This window comes from Mastigoproctus giganteus, chromosome 14 (genome assembly GCF_048544385.1).
Source record: "Mastigoproctus giganteus isolate SK-2022 chromosome 14, ASM4854438v1, whole genome shotgun sequence".
In the NCBI taxonomy this organism is placed as follows: domain Eukaryota; kingdom Metazoa; phylum Arthropoda; class Arachnida; order Uropygi; family Thelyphonidae; genus Mastigoproctus; species Mastigoproctus giganteus.
In genome coordinates, this window is record NC_143588.1 from 101,851,663 (window position 1) to 101,867,973 (window position 16,311).

Genomic DNA, 16,311 nt, shown 5'->3' on the forward strand with positions numbered 1-16,311 from the left:
TGGATATGTTTTCTACACCAGCATATTGGAGAGGCAACAAGAGGAAGTAATACACTTGATCTGATTATCAGCAGTTATTATTCATACATTAAGAACCTTCAGATAAAGGAACAACTATGTGGCAGTGATCAAAGTGTACTCATGTGGGATTTACTAAAAGATGTGACTACCATCAGGGGTAAAGGGAAGGGGGGTTTTTGCTTTCGTAAAGATGACTACAGTGGTCTCAGATAGTTTTTGAGTTCTATGCAGTCGGACCATTTGTGATGCCAACAAATACTAAATAGGAAGCATTCAAGGAATTAATCTTGGAAGCTTTTAGGCTCTTCATACCAACTAAGATATATTCTGTTTAGGCCTAAATGGCTGTCAATGAACTAATGAGACTCGTGGCAGAGAAGAAAAATGCGTGGGATGCATAAATTATCAGACGATACAAAAGCCTATAGTAAATATAAGCTAGGAGGTAGATATAGTAGATATCTATAGCTATAATAGATATAATCTGTAATCAAGTCACAAAGGAGGTTAAGCAAGTGAAGGCAGATTTCGAGAAATCTTTAGCAAAGGATGCAAAGAAAAACAAAAAAGAGTTCTTTACTTATGTAAACTCCAGAAGGAAGGGATTGATTCAGATTGGTCCACTTGATATCAATGGTTTGGCTGTTGATGATCCTGCTTAGGTAGCTGACAAATTCAATGAGTATTTTGCATTTACATTCACACATGAGGAATTCGGTAGGAAAATGGAAGCCAGAAGTTTATCAAACTCTAACAGGCAGCTAAATGATTTTGTAATAATGAGAGAAAAGTGGAATAAAATTTGTTGAAGTTAAACATAAGAAAGACACCTGAAGTGGATGGGATCTATCCAGTTATATTGAAAGAGGCAGCAAAATGTATCTCCAATTCTCAAAATGGGATGTAAAGGTGACACGAGTAATTACATACCTGTTAGTTTAATTCTGTTCCAGAGAAAATAATGGGGTTACTGGTGTTAAAGAAGCAATGTACAATCATCTAGAGAAGACTGCAGTTATAGTTTAGACATATCATGGGTTTGTTAAGGGGAAGTCTTGTCTGACCAATTACATTGGATACTATGATGTGGTCACATCTGAATGCAAAAAAATAATTTTGATATCATATACTTGATTTCCATGAAAGCTTTTGATACTGTTGTGCATGGAAAACTGCTGTGCAAATCAGAGCAGTATGGCATTAAGGGAAATTGCTGCTATGAATAAAGGGATGGTTAAGTGGGTGAAAGTAGAGAGTGGTAAAAAACAGACACTACTCCTCATGGACTAATGTTATTATTGGAGTTTCACAGAATTCAGTGTTGGACCCATTGTTGTTTTCTATATTTATCAATGATATTGATGAAGTAGATCAGGCTTAATGTTCAAGTTTCCAGACAATATGAAAGTTGGCAGGGTTGTTAATGACAGTATGCTACTGTAACAGGATCTAGAAAAGTTGGGCAAATGGGCTGAGTGGTGGCAACTGAAGTTTAATATCGACAAATGCAAAGTACTGCATATAGGTAGCAGTAACCCCAGAGTAAAGAACCAACTGTGTGGTACTACACTCAGGGTAGTGGAGAATGAAAAAGACCTGGGAAAAAGAATTGTTCAGTCAGATATGAAGTTTTCTGAGCAGTGCAGTGAAGCTTCCTGATCAGCTAATGGGGTCTTGTCAATGATATACAGGAATTTTGCCAGCAGGGATAAGAAGGTAATTATCCCTTTGTATAATGCAATGGTCAGGCCACACCTTGAGTACTGCATACAGGTCTGGAAGCCTCATGTTAGGATGTAGAGCTTGCTGGAATGAGTACAGAGAAGGGCAATGAGATTGGTGAGGGGAACAAAGGGTTGCTCTTACTAAGAGAGGCTCAAGTTCTGCAAATTACAGCATCTGGAGAATAGGCATCTGTGAGGTAAACTGACTGAGGTGTATAAGGTGTAATGGTTTGAGCAGGCTCAATGCTAATGGGATTCTTCCTCTTGCTCAGATTATGAACCTGAGGGGGCATAAATTCAAACTCAGGAAAGACAGTTGTGGAATACATGTGCGGAAATTTGCCTTTAGCTGGAACAAACAGTTGTGATTGATTGCTGGAATAAACTTCCATCTGTCTTTGTGGAAGTTGATAGCTTAAATAAATTCAAGGAAAAACTGGACAAAGTTTTGGAGTGAATGGGAAGGTTTTTTTTTTTGACTGATGCTGATCATATGCCTCTACTAATAGCAATGATAATACTAATAATACATTTATTTTTACTTAATACACAAAGCCATTTATTTATTAATTAAAAATTGTTTATGCTCTAAAAGTGTAATTTATATTATTTTATATTATTGAAATATCCCCTCTCAGCTATAGCTGCTTAGCACTTGTCTTGATGTGGGTCCCATACATTCTATGTATTGACCATATTTTCAAAACCATCTCATGTATTAACCATACTCTTGTTTTTCCAATTTCGTAAAATATCCTTCCTAGACCTTTGCCCACCTCACTCCATGGTTCTTTACACTGAGGCACATGCACTGGTGTCTCAAACCCACAAATTCTAAAAATTTCTATACCAGTATAACAGCTAAAGCAGTAATTTGTATATATACACACACGTGCACACACATATATAGAATGAGTAGAGTATGCAAATAACTGCATAACTCATTAATGAATAATAAAGCTACCTAGGAAGTTTTTTTTTTATTCCATTTCTATGATGAGTATTTTAACTTATTTTCAGATTATATGTATGTGCGTATAAACTACTTTGGTTTCCCACTGAGTTACTGTCACTTATTCAATGACATATCAGTTCAACTTTGTCCACTATGACACACACTCAGCCTTCCTGGGTGGGCTTCCCACTAATAAATAACAGGCTGCAGCAGATATACTCCTCCACTCCTCCTACAGAAGAGTGACCAGTTGAGCTACTAATGTGGGAAATTGTGGTCTGGTCCTCTACCAGCATTCTAAATCACCCCATAGGTGTTCCACATATTGGGACTCTGCATGCATTGCTCATTCAAACATTTGTACATTCATATCCATGAACTATTCTTGTAACTGGTGGTATGGCATGGAGAATTATTCAGTTGAAACAAATATCAGTCTGCATGAAAAAAAATGACACACTGTAGAGAGCATGGAATTTTCTGAAACATTAAGGTAGGCATCAGCATTCATAGTTCCCTGCACAACCACCAAAGGCTCTTGGCCATACTGGCTGGTGATATTTGGCTTATATGCTTCTGCTCTCCCATTAAAACTATAGGAATATACAAACACACTACTCTCAGTAATGTGTTTGATGGATCTCAAATCCTGTCAATGTCTAAATTCCTGGTTGATATTCTGCAAGGATATCTGAATAGAGTGTCATACTTCTCTTCTGAGTACCCTCTGATCACACAGAGTGAGTTTCTGTGAATTCCTGTGCATTGTGGATGGTGGCGGTACCGGTGCATTTCCATTTCATGATAAGATCACTAATGATCAACTTTGGATGGATAGCCTTTCTGCAATTGCATGAAATGGACAAGTAAGCAACATGACATCTGACAATAAAGTTGGAAACATACTATTGTCATCTCACGGGACTCACATCATTTCACTGTCTAGTGTAAACTGAAGTCGGTCATAGGAGACACATTACCACATCATGTTATATATGTGTTGTTCTCTTTAAGGAAAGCTGAAGTGAAATGAACTGCCACAGTTCATCCTTTTCTTCAAATTTTGAAGAAGACTTAGAAAATGCATGTGCTTTTTTTACAGCTGAGAAAACAAAAGAGAATAAGCAATGGTACACAACATAAACTAGAAGAGAACAGTAAAAGGCGAATTCCATCATTTACTGCAGGACTTAAAAGAAGATGAAAATCGTTTTAAAATGTACTTACAGATGAATAAAGAAGAATTTAATTTCCTATGTAATCTAATTAAGGATGGCTCTAAATTACAGCTCTGGTTCATACTATCTAATTAAGGATGGCATACAAGGGCAAAATACACAGTTTCGAAATTTGATTAGTGCTAAGGAAAAATTAGTTGTATGTTTAAGGAAAGTTGAAATACTGTGAGTTTAATTTTGAATAAGGATTTATTCTGTCAAAATGCAAAACAAAATTTTTTAATTAAATTTGATAACAACAAAAAAACTACTTCTCAACACTAAAAATTGTACTTGTAAGAAATTGTTATCTGTTGTACAAATTAAACTGATCAACTTGTTCATCCTCTAAATTTGTTAATTGTAATACTGTTGGTCAATTTTCCTCCTTTGGCCATTTTTGAGCATGTGTGACTGGACATTTGTGGCGATATGCCGAGTAGGGGGTGGAAGTGGGATTCAGAATATGCACAGGAGGAGGAAGGTTCTTGATGTTGTTGCTAGTTTTCAGATATTCTTACTTGTACACTCAAAACAGCATTACTTACTCATAATTTAATTTTCTAATTGAATTTCTTCCATCTTCCTCAGCTCACACTATCACACCTCATGAAATTTCTGTTCGAACAGAAAAATGTGAGCTCCTGAAAACATGATGTTGTTATTTGGTTTTTAGGAGCATTAGCAACTAAGGCCATATTGCTCCGGGGATATGCGGTGGTCATTCCCTGACCTTTCTGTATCCTCCATATTTGGTGGTCATGGGCTTGAACCCCGGTCTAATCAAGAAGCATGTGCTACGCACTGCTGCTCCTGCCCACCTGGCTACAGAGGCACTGCTGAAAACACAAGTTGGCCTTGTAGGCTGCATGTTATCTTGTGAATACAGCCAATGACAACATTGTGTCTGACCAATAAATTAAATGGGAAATATAGTTCCCACACATTTGATGTGTCATGTTTTCATGTGAGCTCCCGAGAGATGATAATAGTGTGTTTCCTCCTTAACACCCTTCTGGAAATCAGTAAGCTTGGTTTTACATGCCATTATGAGAACAACTACTTCTGTGGCTCATATTGCCTTCTTTACATATATCAGTCTGAGTCACTTGTTTATCTGGAAAGGTTCAACAGACTATGAAAAACAGTAATGTCCAAATACTTTTTCATATGTATATAAATCTGCAAATGATTTCTAATACCATTGTACTATAATTAAACATTACACAATCATTATTTAATAAAGCAGTTATACTACAGTGTGATTAGCATTAGCATCAACATTAGTAGAGGTATATGATGCAAGAAAGCAAGCTTATACAGCATCAGCAAAAAAAAAAAAAATCCTTCCCATTCCACCCATCCATTTGCTCTAAAAGTTTGTCCATTTCTTCCTTGAATTTATTTAAGCTATCAACTTACACAATGGGACCACATCAAAACAAGTGCTAAGCAGCTATAGCTGAGAGAGGATATTTCAGTAATATAAAATAATATAAATTACACTTTTAGAGCATAAACAATTTTTAATTAATAAAAAATGGCTTTGTGTATTAAGTAAAAATAAATATAATTGTATTATTAGTATTAGCATTGCTATTAGTAGAGGCATATGATGCAAGAAGGCAAGCTTATACAGCATCAGTCAAAAAAACCTTCCCATTCGCTCCAAAACTTTGTAAAGTTCTTCCTTGAATTTATTTAAGCTATCAACTTACACAATGACAGATGGAAGTTTGTTCCAGCAATCAACCATCCGCTGGCTAAAGGAAAATTTCCACACATATATTCTACGACTGTCTTTCCTCAATTTGAATTTATGTCCCCTCAGGTTCATAATCTGAGCAAGAGGAAGAATTTCATTAGCATTGAGCCTGCTCAAACCATTACACCTTATACACCTCAATCAAATCATCTTGCAGGCGCCTAGTCTCCAGATGCTGCAATTTGCAGAATGGTTTGCGGTAGTAATGTGTGTAATTTGTAGTAGTAATGTGTCTCCTTTCTTAGTAAAAACACCCCTTTGTTCCCCTCACCAATCTTGTTGCCCTTCTCTGTACTCGTTCTAGCAACTCTACATCCTTTCTAAAATGAGGCCTCCAGACCTGTACGCAGTACTCAAGGCATGGTCTGACAATTGCCTTATACAAAGGGATAATCATCTCCTTTTCCTTACTAGCAAAATTCCTGTATATCACTGACAAGATCCCTTGATCTGCTCTGGCTGACTGTCTGCACTATTCAAAAAACTTCATATCTGACTTCACAGTTATCTCAGATCTTCATTCTCCACTACCATGAGTGTAGTATTCTGATATTCTTTGTAATGCAAAGTTAAATGATTTTACTGTATTTTTATGCCATGACTACAAAATTTTTCATTACTCAGCAATTTTTTTGGGAATGTTCATTTGTGAATTCTTTGAGGAAAAAAAAAAAAAAACAGGCATTACTTCTCACAAAAATTTAGCTTGCAAATAGTCAAGCATGCAGATATCAGTTAAGGTAATGCCAAGTGTCACTCAGTCATTAGTTAAGAGATTGCACTGATTGGTCAAAACACCACTACATCATAAGTGGAATGTGAAATAAAAGATTTCATCCCTACAAGAATAATTTCACTAATGCAATCTGAGCAAACACTGGGATCAGAAGCTCTAAAACAGTAATCTAAAAATACCTCCAAAATTTCAACAATGCTTCATAAATTAGGAAGATGGACTGAGAAGTGGCAATTCAAGTTTAATGTTTATAAATACAGGGTGCTACATTTGAGTTGCAGTAAACCGAGAACCACTTGGGTTGTATCACACTTGCAGTGGATAATGGAAAAGACCTAGGAATAACTACATAGTTGAATATGAAGTTCTCTGAACATTTTTAAACAGAAGCATTCCGGTAACCGTACAGCACTGATATTCTCCTTAATGTAAAGTTGAGCTATTTTACTATTTTTATGCATGACTACAAAAATTTTCTATTATCCACTAATTTTTTTGGAAAAGTTCAGTTGTGATTTCTTTAAGAGAAAAAAAAAAAAAAAAAAAAAACAAAGATTTGGCTTAAAGAGTATCAAGAATGCAGATATCAGTTAATGTAATACCAAATGCCACTCAACCATTTGTTAAGAGATTGCTGGGTTATGCACTGATTGGTCAAAACTCCACCATATCATATCTGGCCAGTCTATTTTACAGTTTTCTTATAGTCTGTTGTATGTTAGTCAGTATTAGCCATATGGTGCAAGGAAGCCAAAGTTTTTGTTACACCAACAAAAAAAATAATAATAAAATAAATATAAAATAAAATAAATACACAATAAAATAAAATAAAATAAATACACAATAAAATAAAATAAAATAAATACACAATAAAATAAAATAAAATAAAATAAATACACAATAAAATAAAATAAATACACAAAATAATAATAATAAAATAAAATGTCAAAAATATTTCCTAAATCCAGTTCATGGGCAACTGTCAAAATAGCTAAAAAGGCTGGTTAAGCATGTGTTTCCCTTTGCTGGACTCCCTGCACACTGCAGGAAGCCCAGCTTTTATCCAGAACATGTAAACTTGTCCTTTATATTGTTCCAAATCCATTGTCCTTTACAATGTAAAGAATATTCTGAAGAACAATGTAAAGTTGTCGAGATGATGAGTACATGGTTTGCATTCACCAGTTCCATTTGCCATTGTGATGACATGTAGAAAGTCAGAGGACCATGTAAGGGATTGCTATTCAAGTAATATCCCAAGGACTTTGAAAGAAGAAGCATGCAATGATTTGAACAAGAAAACCACTGCAGCTCGCAATTTATGAATTCAGACTTTCAGCCATTTACACTAATGATGCCTCACTTAATTTCATAATCAGAATTAAACGATCCTGTTAGTTATCTGAATTCATCAAAAAAAAAAAAAAAAAAAAATCAGATCAAGTTCTTAAGTTTCAGACTACATAGCTAAAATATTCTAGTTACCAAGGTTATCATCTTTGTTTGAAATGGTTATTTCCTATTTTCCAATTTCCTAGAAAACATTAGATCAAAAAAATGAAGGTATATTGTTAAATGAGTGATGGATGTTTTAAAAAATGGATTGTGATGTGCTTTTAATAAAGCATATCTGTGATTTCTATAATTCATTAAATTGCTGTAATTTATTAAATTTAATCTGTAATTAAATTTAATAAATTATCTTTATTACAAGCACATTTTTCACAGAGTGACGAACTTGCATTCTACAATAGTACCAAACTTATCAAATTGTTACCTACCTCTTCCTTTACAGATATTAGGTAATCATAAATAGTCAATTTCAGAGTAGGATATAGCATCTTATTTAATGAATGATTAGGATTCCTGATAGCAGCAGAGATTTTTTCTCTTAATTCATTTCTACGAGCATTAATTCTTGTTCTGTATTCTTCAAGAGCTGTGTTATTTACTCTAATAGTAAAATATTCTTCATGGGAATTAGGTAGGTGAATTTTAAGCAAGATATCAGGTTTAGCCTTGACCTCTCCCTGTCGAAAAATAAAAAGATTATATACTGCAAAAGGAGACTAAAGCTAGAAAGTTAAATATTTCATCTGAAGTATATAAATTGAAGACCACAACTATGCTCTAAAAATATTCTCTGTAAAATCACAGAAGCCTCAACAATTAGGAAAAGAAAAATTAATTATTAGTTTCAGTAACAATTCATTTCAGACCTGATGTTTTATCACCAAAACAAATTAAAACTTTTTAAACATAATCAGCAATACTTTAGTTGTTACGTAAAAGATTATTAATAATTGAAACCATTTCATTTTTAATTTCAACAGAATGCAAATTGAGGATTATTAATTTTTATTTTATAAATATAATCTAATTTTTCAAATGTTATATAATATAATGACTTTCAAACAATATAGCCTAAGCTGTGCACAGAAGGTGGTGTGCAGGATCTCATCTCTGACTAACCTAAAGGAGCTCTGCTAACTACCAGAAATACTTGAACTGCAAAACTTGCCTAGAATGCTAACAATGGAGAGGCAGAGAACCACAGGATGGGGGAGGAGAATTTCCAGTTAGGAGAATTTCCAGTGCAAATTGCAAATTTGCAATTTGCACCATCCCAAAGAGGGTGCCAATTTTCAAAAAAAATCAGCAAAATACAACTTTACAGCCTGTAGAAAGTGTTTATTATACATGGGTCCCCTTATCATTTTCAATATTTATTAACATATTTAACACTACTGATGAAGAAATATCAAGTTTAATGTCTAAATTTACTGATTATAAAAATGTCAGCAGGATAGTTAATAACAAAAATCAGAGTATAGTCGGTCCTCGTATAACACGTGTTTACATTACACGAATTCGATCATACATGATTTATAAATAGGGGAACGATATCTTATATAACACGAACCGAATTCGCTTATGCACGATTCGCCTTTGTGTTTACAAGAAATGGCAGTCGAATGCAGAATCACCCCAACCGAATGCAACACGATAGGAATAAAGAGAAGATTCTGAAAATGTATTTATGTTTTTTATATCAGTGAAGGGGAAACATTTTTCACCATAATAACGTAAAAACCAACACAATTCCAGCTATCGATATAATCGCAAATGCAATTAGATGGAGTTTACTACCAGTTTATAACAGATTCCACTAGCAGAAACGCAACTGGAAATTGTTTTTATTGTTTTATGGTAGTAACCCCCAGAAATGTGCTTTAGTAAAATGTGAGGTGTTAATAGTGTATCTCAGCCTTTACGGTGTTGTTTATTCAGTTGCTAGACACGCGCAGCTTTGTTTATGTGTATCAAGCGTGCCTCCTCGTTTTGTAATTGTGCTTTATTCCCTAAAAATTAGTAAAATACTTAAAAGGTGTGAAAAGGAAGCGTCCTGGCGAAGACACTGCAGATTCAGAGAGAAAAAAAAAAAAAGCAATATCGATAAACAGAGGCGGACTGGATCAAAAATTCTTACCCGGGAAAATTTATAGTGGCCTCATACTATGGTTTATGGCCAAAATAACACCGGCCTTCGGCCCACCAGGATTTCCCGGGTAAGGTTTATGGCCAGTCCGCCTCTGTCGATAGAGAAAAAATATGAAATTGTGAAACGCTTTGAGCAAAATGAAAGACCATGTGATATTGCACGTGCTACAGACCTAAATGAGGCAACGCCGAGAATTACAAAGAATGCAGAGAAAATAAAAACAACTTTCATAGCAGGAACAACACAAAGTGTAATTAAAATCCATTAGATTAAGACACAAAGGTTTGGATTTTATTTGATTTTTTATGGCGCATTGGCAGCTAAGGCCATAATGCGCCCAAAGATTTGGAGGAGATGGAATGGCTGTCATCTGTTTGGATAGAAAATCAAACAAAAAACAAGTTTGCTTACGATAGAAGCAAAAGCATTAGCAATATGTTATTACGTAATAGTCGTACTAAAATAAGTAAGCATTTTATTATGACTTCGGTATTATAATTTATACTTAAGTATTATAAAATATGTAAGTATTTTATTACGACTATTTTATTTAATATAATAAATTTTTTACTATTTTATTAATGCATTTTTATTATTTAAATAAACAATAAAAAATAAATATTTTTTATTATTTATTATATTATAATAAAAATAAAAAAATATTATAATATTATTTTTTATTATGTATTTTAATCGTTATAAAATACATAAGTATTTTATAACGATTAAAATTACCCGATTATTTATTGTGTTTGGTAATGTTTTGGTTCCAAATGTGTGTTCAATCTTGGGTGGTCGGCACCTAACCCCACTTTTCCCATAGGGCCTGTTGTTTATTTGCACGATTTTGCATTGCACGAGGGTTTCTAGGAACACAACTATCGTGCTATACGAGGACAGACTGTATGCTTTTTATGAAACCTATGACTTTGGATTGGACAGAGACTGGAGAGTGACTTGTTGTGGCACGTGTTCAGACTGTTTTAGACTGTTTAATGAGGGAATCAGAGACGCCAATTCAGAAAAATACCATTAAAGTATCTATAGAAAAAGGCACACAGCAGAAATTATGCATCTATGAGATAAAAAGTAGAATGACTTTGTAAAAGATAAGTAATTAATTAACCTAACTGCCCACTTTGAATGGAGTCTGAGAGAGGTTTTGGGGACACCACCCAAGATGTGGGAACAATATTCCATGTGAGAGCAGAGTTGGGAGATTTGTACAGAGAGACAGAGTAGCTGTTTAGAAGAAAAGTAACACTGTGAGTGAAAAAAGAAAATCCAGTTTTTTGATGTAGAGGAGTAATATTGTGATGTGCTGATGCCAAGAAGGATTAGAAGTCAGAAAATCCCTAATAGAGGTATGTAATCTTGTCTACTACACTGGTGTGCAAAACTTAAGGACCAATACTATTTCTAAAGGTTACAACCACAAAATCAAATGAAACAGCCTGTGTGTGTGTGATTTGCATAACTGGCTGTTCAGTAGAAAGCTATTGCACATGCAAAAATCTGAGTTGTGATGAGAGGGCTCACATAAACAGATAAAAGCAGCAGTTCAGCAGTAACGTGCAAATTATCAAATGGTGAGCACGATTGTTACAGACGCTTGATTGGTTTCATACAGTAGACAACGAAATGGCCAGTAGACAACATCTGGATGACTTTACCAGGGGTCGAATAATCGGGAAGCTCAAGGAAGGTCGAAGTGCGAGGAGTGTGGCTGCAGATTGGTATCGCCCATAGCATCATCTCACGTGCATGGTAGGCCTTCAGAATGACAGGTACAGCTGTTCAAAGGAACAGTGGTGGTTGTCCATGAAAAACAATGCTCAATGATGACCACTATATACTCCTACAGGCCAAGAGGGACTGACACCAGACAGCAGAATCCATTGCAAACCAGCTGCACAGGACACAGGATATCGCAATTTACTGTGGCCAGGCAACTCCACAAAGGTGGACTGTTTACAGTGACACCATTTACAGTGGTGCATTGAACAAAAGGCCTGGACAGCAGTGCAATGGGATAAGGTACTCTTTACTGATTCAGTCTCAGCAGCAATTCTGGACGTCAGCTAATCTGGCAAGAGGATGGCACACAGTATCATCCTGCAAACATCACTGAAAGGGATCGATATGGTGGTCGAGGTGTTCTCGTCTGGGGAGGCATTATCTTGGATGGACATGCACAACTCCAGATACTGGAAGGTGGTACTGTAACTGGTGTATGCTACTGTACTGAGGTAATCCTTCCCCATGTTCATCTGTTCCGAGGTGCCATTGGCCCCGAGTTCGTGTTTATGGATGATAACACCACACCCCATCACACTGGGGGTGTGATTAAATCATTAATCAATGATTAAAAATCTCAGATTTTTAATCATTGATTAATGATTATAAAGCAAAAATTATTTTCAAGGGACACCTGTCAGATGCATTGCCACCACCACATCCATTAATCATATCATAACATATCAGGACCTAATTATGCTTCTTTCTTTAGCTGCACCAGATGTATTTGATTTCCACAACTCAAAGTTTAACTCAGTTTACTTTTTTTAAGACTACAAAGAAGGAAGCTAAGTAAATTCTTATACATTAGGCTATGTAAATTAAATTTTTAAATTCTGAACTAAGAAATTATGTTGCAGAATTTCTCTTTAATTTCTAGATTAAGTACCTGCATTATTTTCAGAGAAATAACTTTAACAGCTATACCAAAAAAAAAAAATTAATTATATTTTTTTTTATCAAGTTTATCCTGTACTAATGAGAAGTGTACTCTTTAGAGTACAGTTCTCATTGTACTCTAAAGAGTACATTGAGTTAATTTTAAAAATTAAACTGGAACACCATTTGCCTAACTGAAGTACTGCATATAGGAGTATTTAAAATTCAATAAAAAAAAAAGCAAAGCAGCATTAATTTCTCTCTCTCACTTTCTTTCTTCTCTCTCTCTCTCTCTCTCTCTCTCTCTCTCTCTCTCTCTCTCTCTCTCTCTCTCTCTCTCTCTCTCTCTCTCTCTCTCTCCTCCCCCCCTCCCACATTTCAGTTGTAGTTGGTGTCTCCTGGAGTCAGAGAATGATCCCCCACAACTACTGGCTTTACTACCTGTATTATATCAGAATTAACCATTTTTTCCACTTAGGTTTTCCTAAGATAATAAAATTTTATTATCTAAGATAATTTTGATCTAATTTTACCTCCCCAGTTAGTAACCTATATCATATATTATATGATATTGGGTCATTAAAATTATATTTCAGCTATTTCCATATTACATGCTGGCTGTGGTCTGGTACTGGAGCAACATACATAAGCACAATGGATATTTTGAGATCAAGCCTATATGCTGCCATACAAAATGCACAGCCTCATTGCTAACTGTTGCACAACTGTATAATGGATGCAACAAAACAGTTGAATGAAACTCTACTAAACTTTTCTAGTCCTGGCGTATATGAGTATAAGCAACCAGGACTAAAGAAGTATAAAACAGTTCTGTGTAATCTACAGCTAGGCCTTGCATAACGTGAGTTCGATTAATGCAATATTCAGTTAACGCTATTTGAAAAATGATACCACTTTTCACTTTACACGATGCAAATTTCCAGTTAACGCGATTTTTTTTTTTTTATGCGATAGTTGAAAAAGATTTGAATCGCATGTTAAGCTTACCACGAGTCATATGGTCAATAAACAAACGTTTGCCTGCTGCCTGCCTTGGTGTGTTCCATCAACCATCGGAAGAAGACGTGTTTGTCTCCTACTAATAAAGTCAATGCAGACTTGCATTTAAAAATTCAAATTTTTTAATGAGCCAGATGAAAATGTTACCGCGAAGGGGATAACGGTAAAAGAATTAGATGAAATCTTTCGTATCGCATAGAACCTCAAACAAAAGGCTTGATGTTCTCTGCAATATATATTTCGCCAGGGGCCAGAGAAGATTGTTGTCGGCTATCGGAAATTGATTGATGAAAAGAGAAAGTCAACACTGTTCAAATATTTCCGCAACAGCAATTTCTTCATTGTGTATTTTATGTCAGAGGTTCCCAAAGTTTCTCGGTTCACGGCACCTTTAATGTCTCAGTAATTTTTTCAAGGCGCACCCAGACCAAAAAAAATACCTAACAGTTTCGTTTAGTAGTTAGGTCCAAATAACTTAATAAGAAATGCTGAAACTGTGAACTACCTCGAGCTAGTAGTTCGTGCGGTGTCCGACAGATGTCGAGTATCGCTGTATTTCCCTCGAAAATTTAAAATATTCCGCGGCGCACAGTTTAAGAACAGCTGTTTTATGCAATAAACATTTAATTCCATAATTATTTTCATTATCTTTTACATTATATACAGTTAAAAAGTTATTTAAAAGGTATTTTTAAAATTCTTTATGGACATTCCAGAAGGTCAAGGACCAATTATAATTTTTCCTATTGGTTATTATATTCAATTAATGCATTTCCGTTTTGCGCGATGCGCTCACGGGACGAATGAATCGCGTTAATCAAGGCCCGCCTGTATTTATTATTATTCCACGCCAGTTTAGCATTTAATATCATATTCTCAGGATTTTTCTCATTTATTTATGCAACATAAGCTTTTATTAATAATAGACAGTCTGCAATAGGATATATGGCAAACTGCTGTTTTAAAATTTCATCCATTTTTAATCTTTCATTTCTTGACAATATTAGGGTGGATTGTCTCATAGCATGACCAACTTCAATAGTTCTGTAAATTCATGTAGAACTGCTTTATTTATAACCTATTATAAAGAGCATGATGAAATAATATTATAAACAAGCTGAATACACTACACCAGTGGTGCACAAACTTATTTCGCTGGTGGCCCCCTGTATTAAATATAAAATTAACGTGACCCCTCAATGTAAACCCTGAGGTAGAATGACCAGATTTTTTTAGAAGAAAAATGGCATTTTATAAATTATGTAGTAGAAAATTTTATTCCAGTACTGAGAAAGGAATAAAAAATTGTTTCTTCTTTAATTTACACATTAAAATAATTGTTTAATATTTTAATTGAATACAGCAAAAACAACAAATCAAATTCTTATTCTTCAATTAAGATTACAAAACAATAAAAAATGAACAATTACAAAACAATAAGGATGAGCCTGGATAATCAATAATATTTGGTCCATATTTGGCGTAATGTTTGAAATTACTAATCTCATGTCATCTTCTGGAACACTGTTTTGTTATTATAGCTGTTAATTTTGAGAAACTAACTTCACATAAATATGTAGACCCGAAAGGTAGCAATGTTTGTATTGCCAATTTCGATAATTCTGGATACTAGTCTTGAAGAGAATGCCAAAAATTTTCCCAAGTAGTCTTGAAAACAGCACATAATGCTTCGTCAGATGACAGGTTGATAAGATCTTCCTTTTGCTGATTGGTAATTCAGCAAATAAAATAAATAATTATGGGACACGAAGAAATATCAAAAGCAAAGGGATCGCGAATCCAATACAACTTTTTTTCTGGAGATACATTAAATCATTTGGAAAAATTCTTAATTAGCACTGTTAGGTGGACAGCAATGAAATCCCTAAATTGTAAAATGTCAATATTATAACAAAATTAGAAAGCATAGGAACATTTCAGTATTATTATGCTCAAATTCAGTTTTCCAAAGATTAAGCTTCCCTTTGAAAGTTTCTATTTTATCACTGAGTATTAATATATTTATTCCCTGTCCTTGAAGACTTAAATTTAAATAATTAAGTTTTTCAAATATATCAGCAAGGCAACTAAGTTTTCCAAGCCATTTTTGATTTGTAAACAATTGAGCAAGTTTCCAATTTTTATCTGATAGATAAAAACAAAACTTGATGATTTGAGGTCAAAAAGACATCGCAACACTTTACCACTGGAGAACCTATCATATATAAAAGAAGCATTTCATCCAATTTCATTACAAAGCATTGTGTAAAGTCTGCTATTTAAGCTTCCACTTTTTAATAAAGTTGATCACACTTATCGCATCTTTCAAAACTTCGTGCAAATCAGTTTGCATTTCGTTTGCTACTAATGCTTCCCTATGTACTGTATAATGCATTAAATGCAATGATTCAAAACTATATTTGGAGCAACTTCCTTTACTTTGCCTTTTAAATCTTTATTTTATCCTATTAATGCAGCTACACCATCAGTACAAATTGCAAAGCAGTTGTTCCACTTTAGACAATATTTGTTTGAAAGAAAATATTTATAACATCAAAATTCTTGCTCATCGTTCTTTCTTCCAAAGCTTTGCAAAATAGAAAATTCTCCAAAATATCTCTCTTGTAGCAGTATCAGACATATACAATAAGTTGAGCAAGATTTTAAATATCTGTGACTTCATCTAACTGTATTT

At 34.4% G+C, this 16,311-nt stretch overlaps 1 protein-coding gene across 1 annotated transcript in view; it reads right to left on the minus strand.

Moving 5' to 3' along the window:
• The window catches only part of LOC150075450 (uncharacterized), a 286,845-nt gene that overhangs the window by 60,674 nt on the left and 209,860 nt on the right, over nucleotides 1-16,311 (minus strand). Inside the window, exon 30 of the mRNA XM_090388490.1 lies at nucleotides 8,200-8,448. Within this exon, the coding sequence (XP_090244616.1) occupies nucleotides 8,200-8,448 (249 nt within the window). The remainder of the gene's footprint in view (nucleotides 1-8,199; nucleotides 8,449-16,311) is intronic.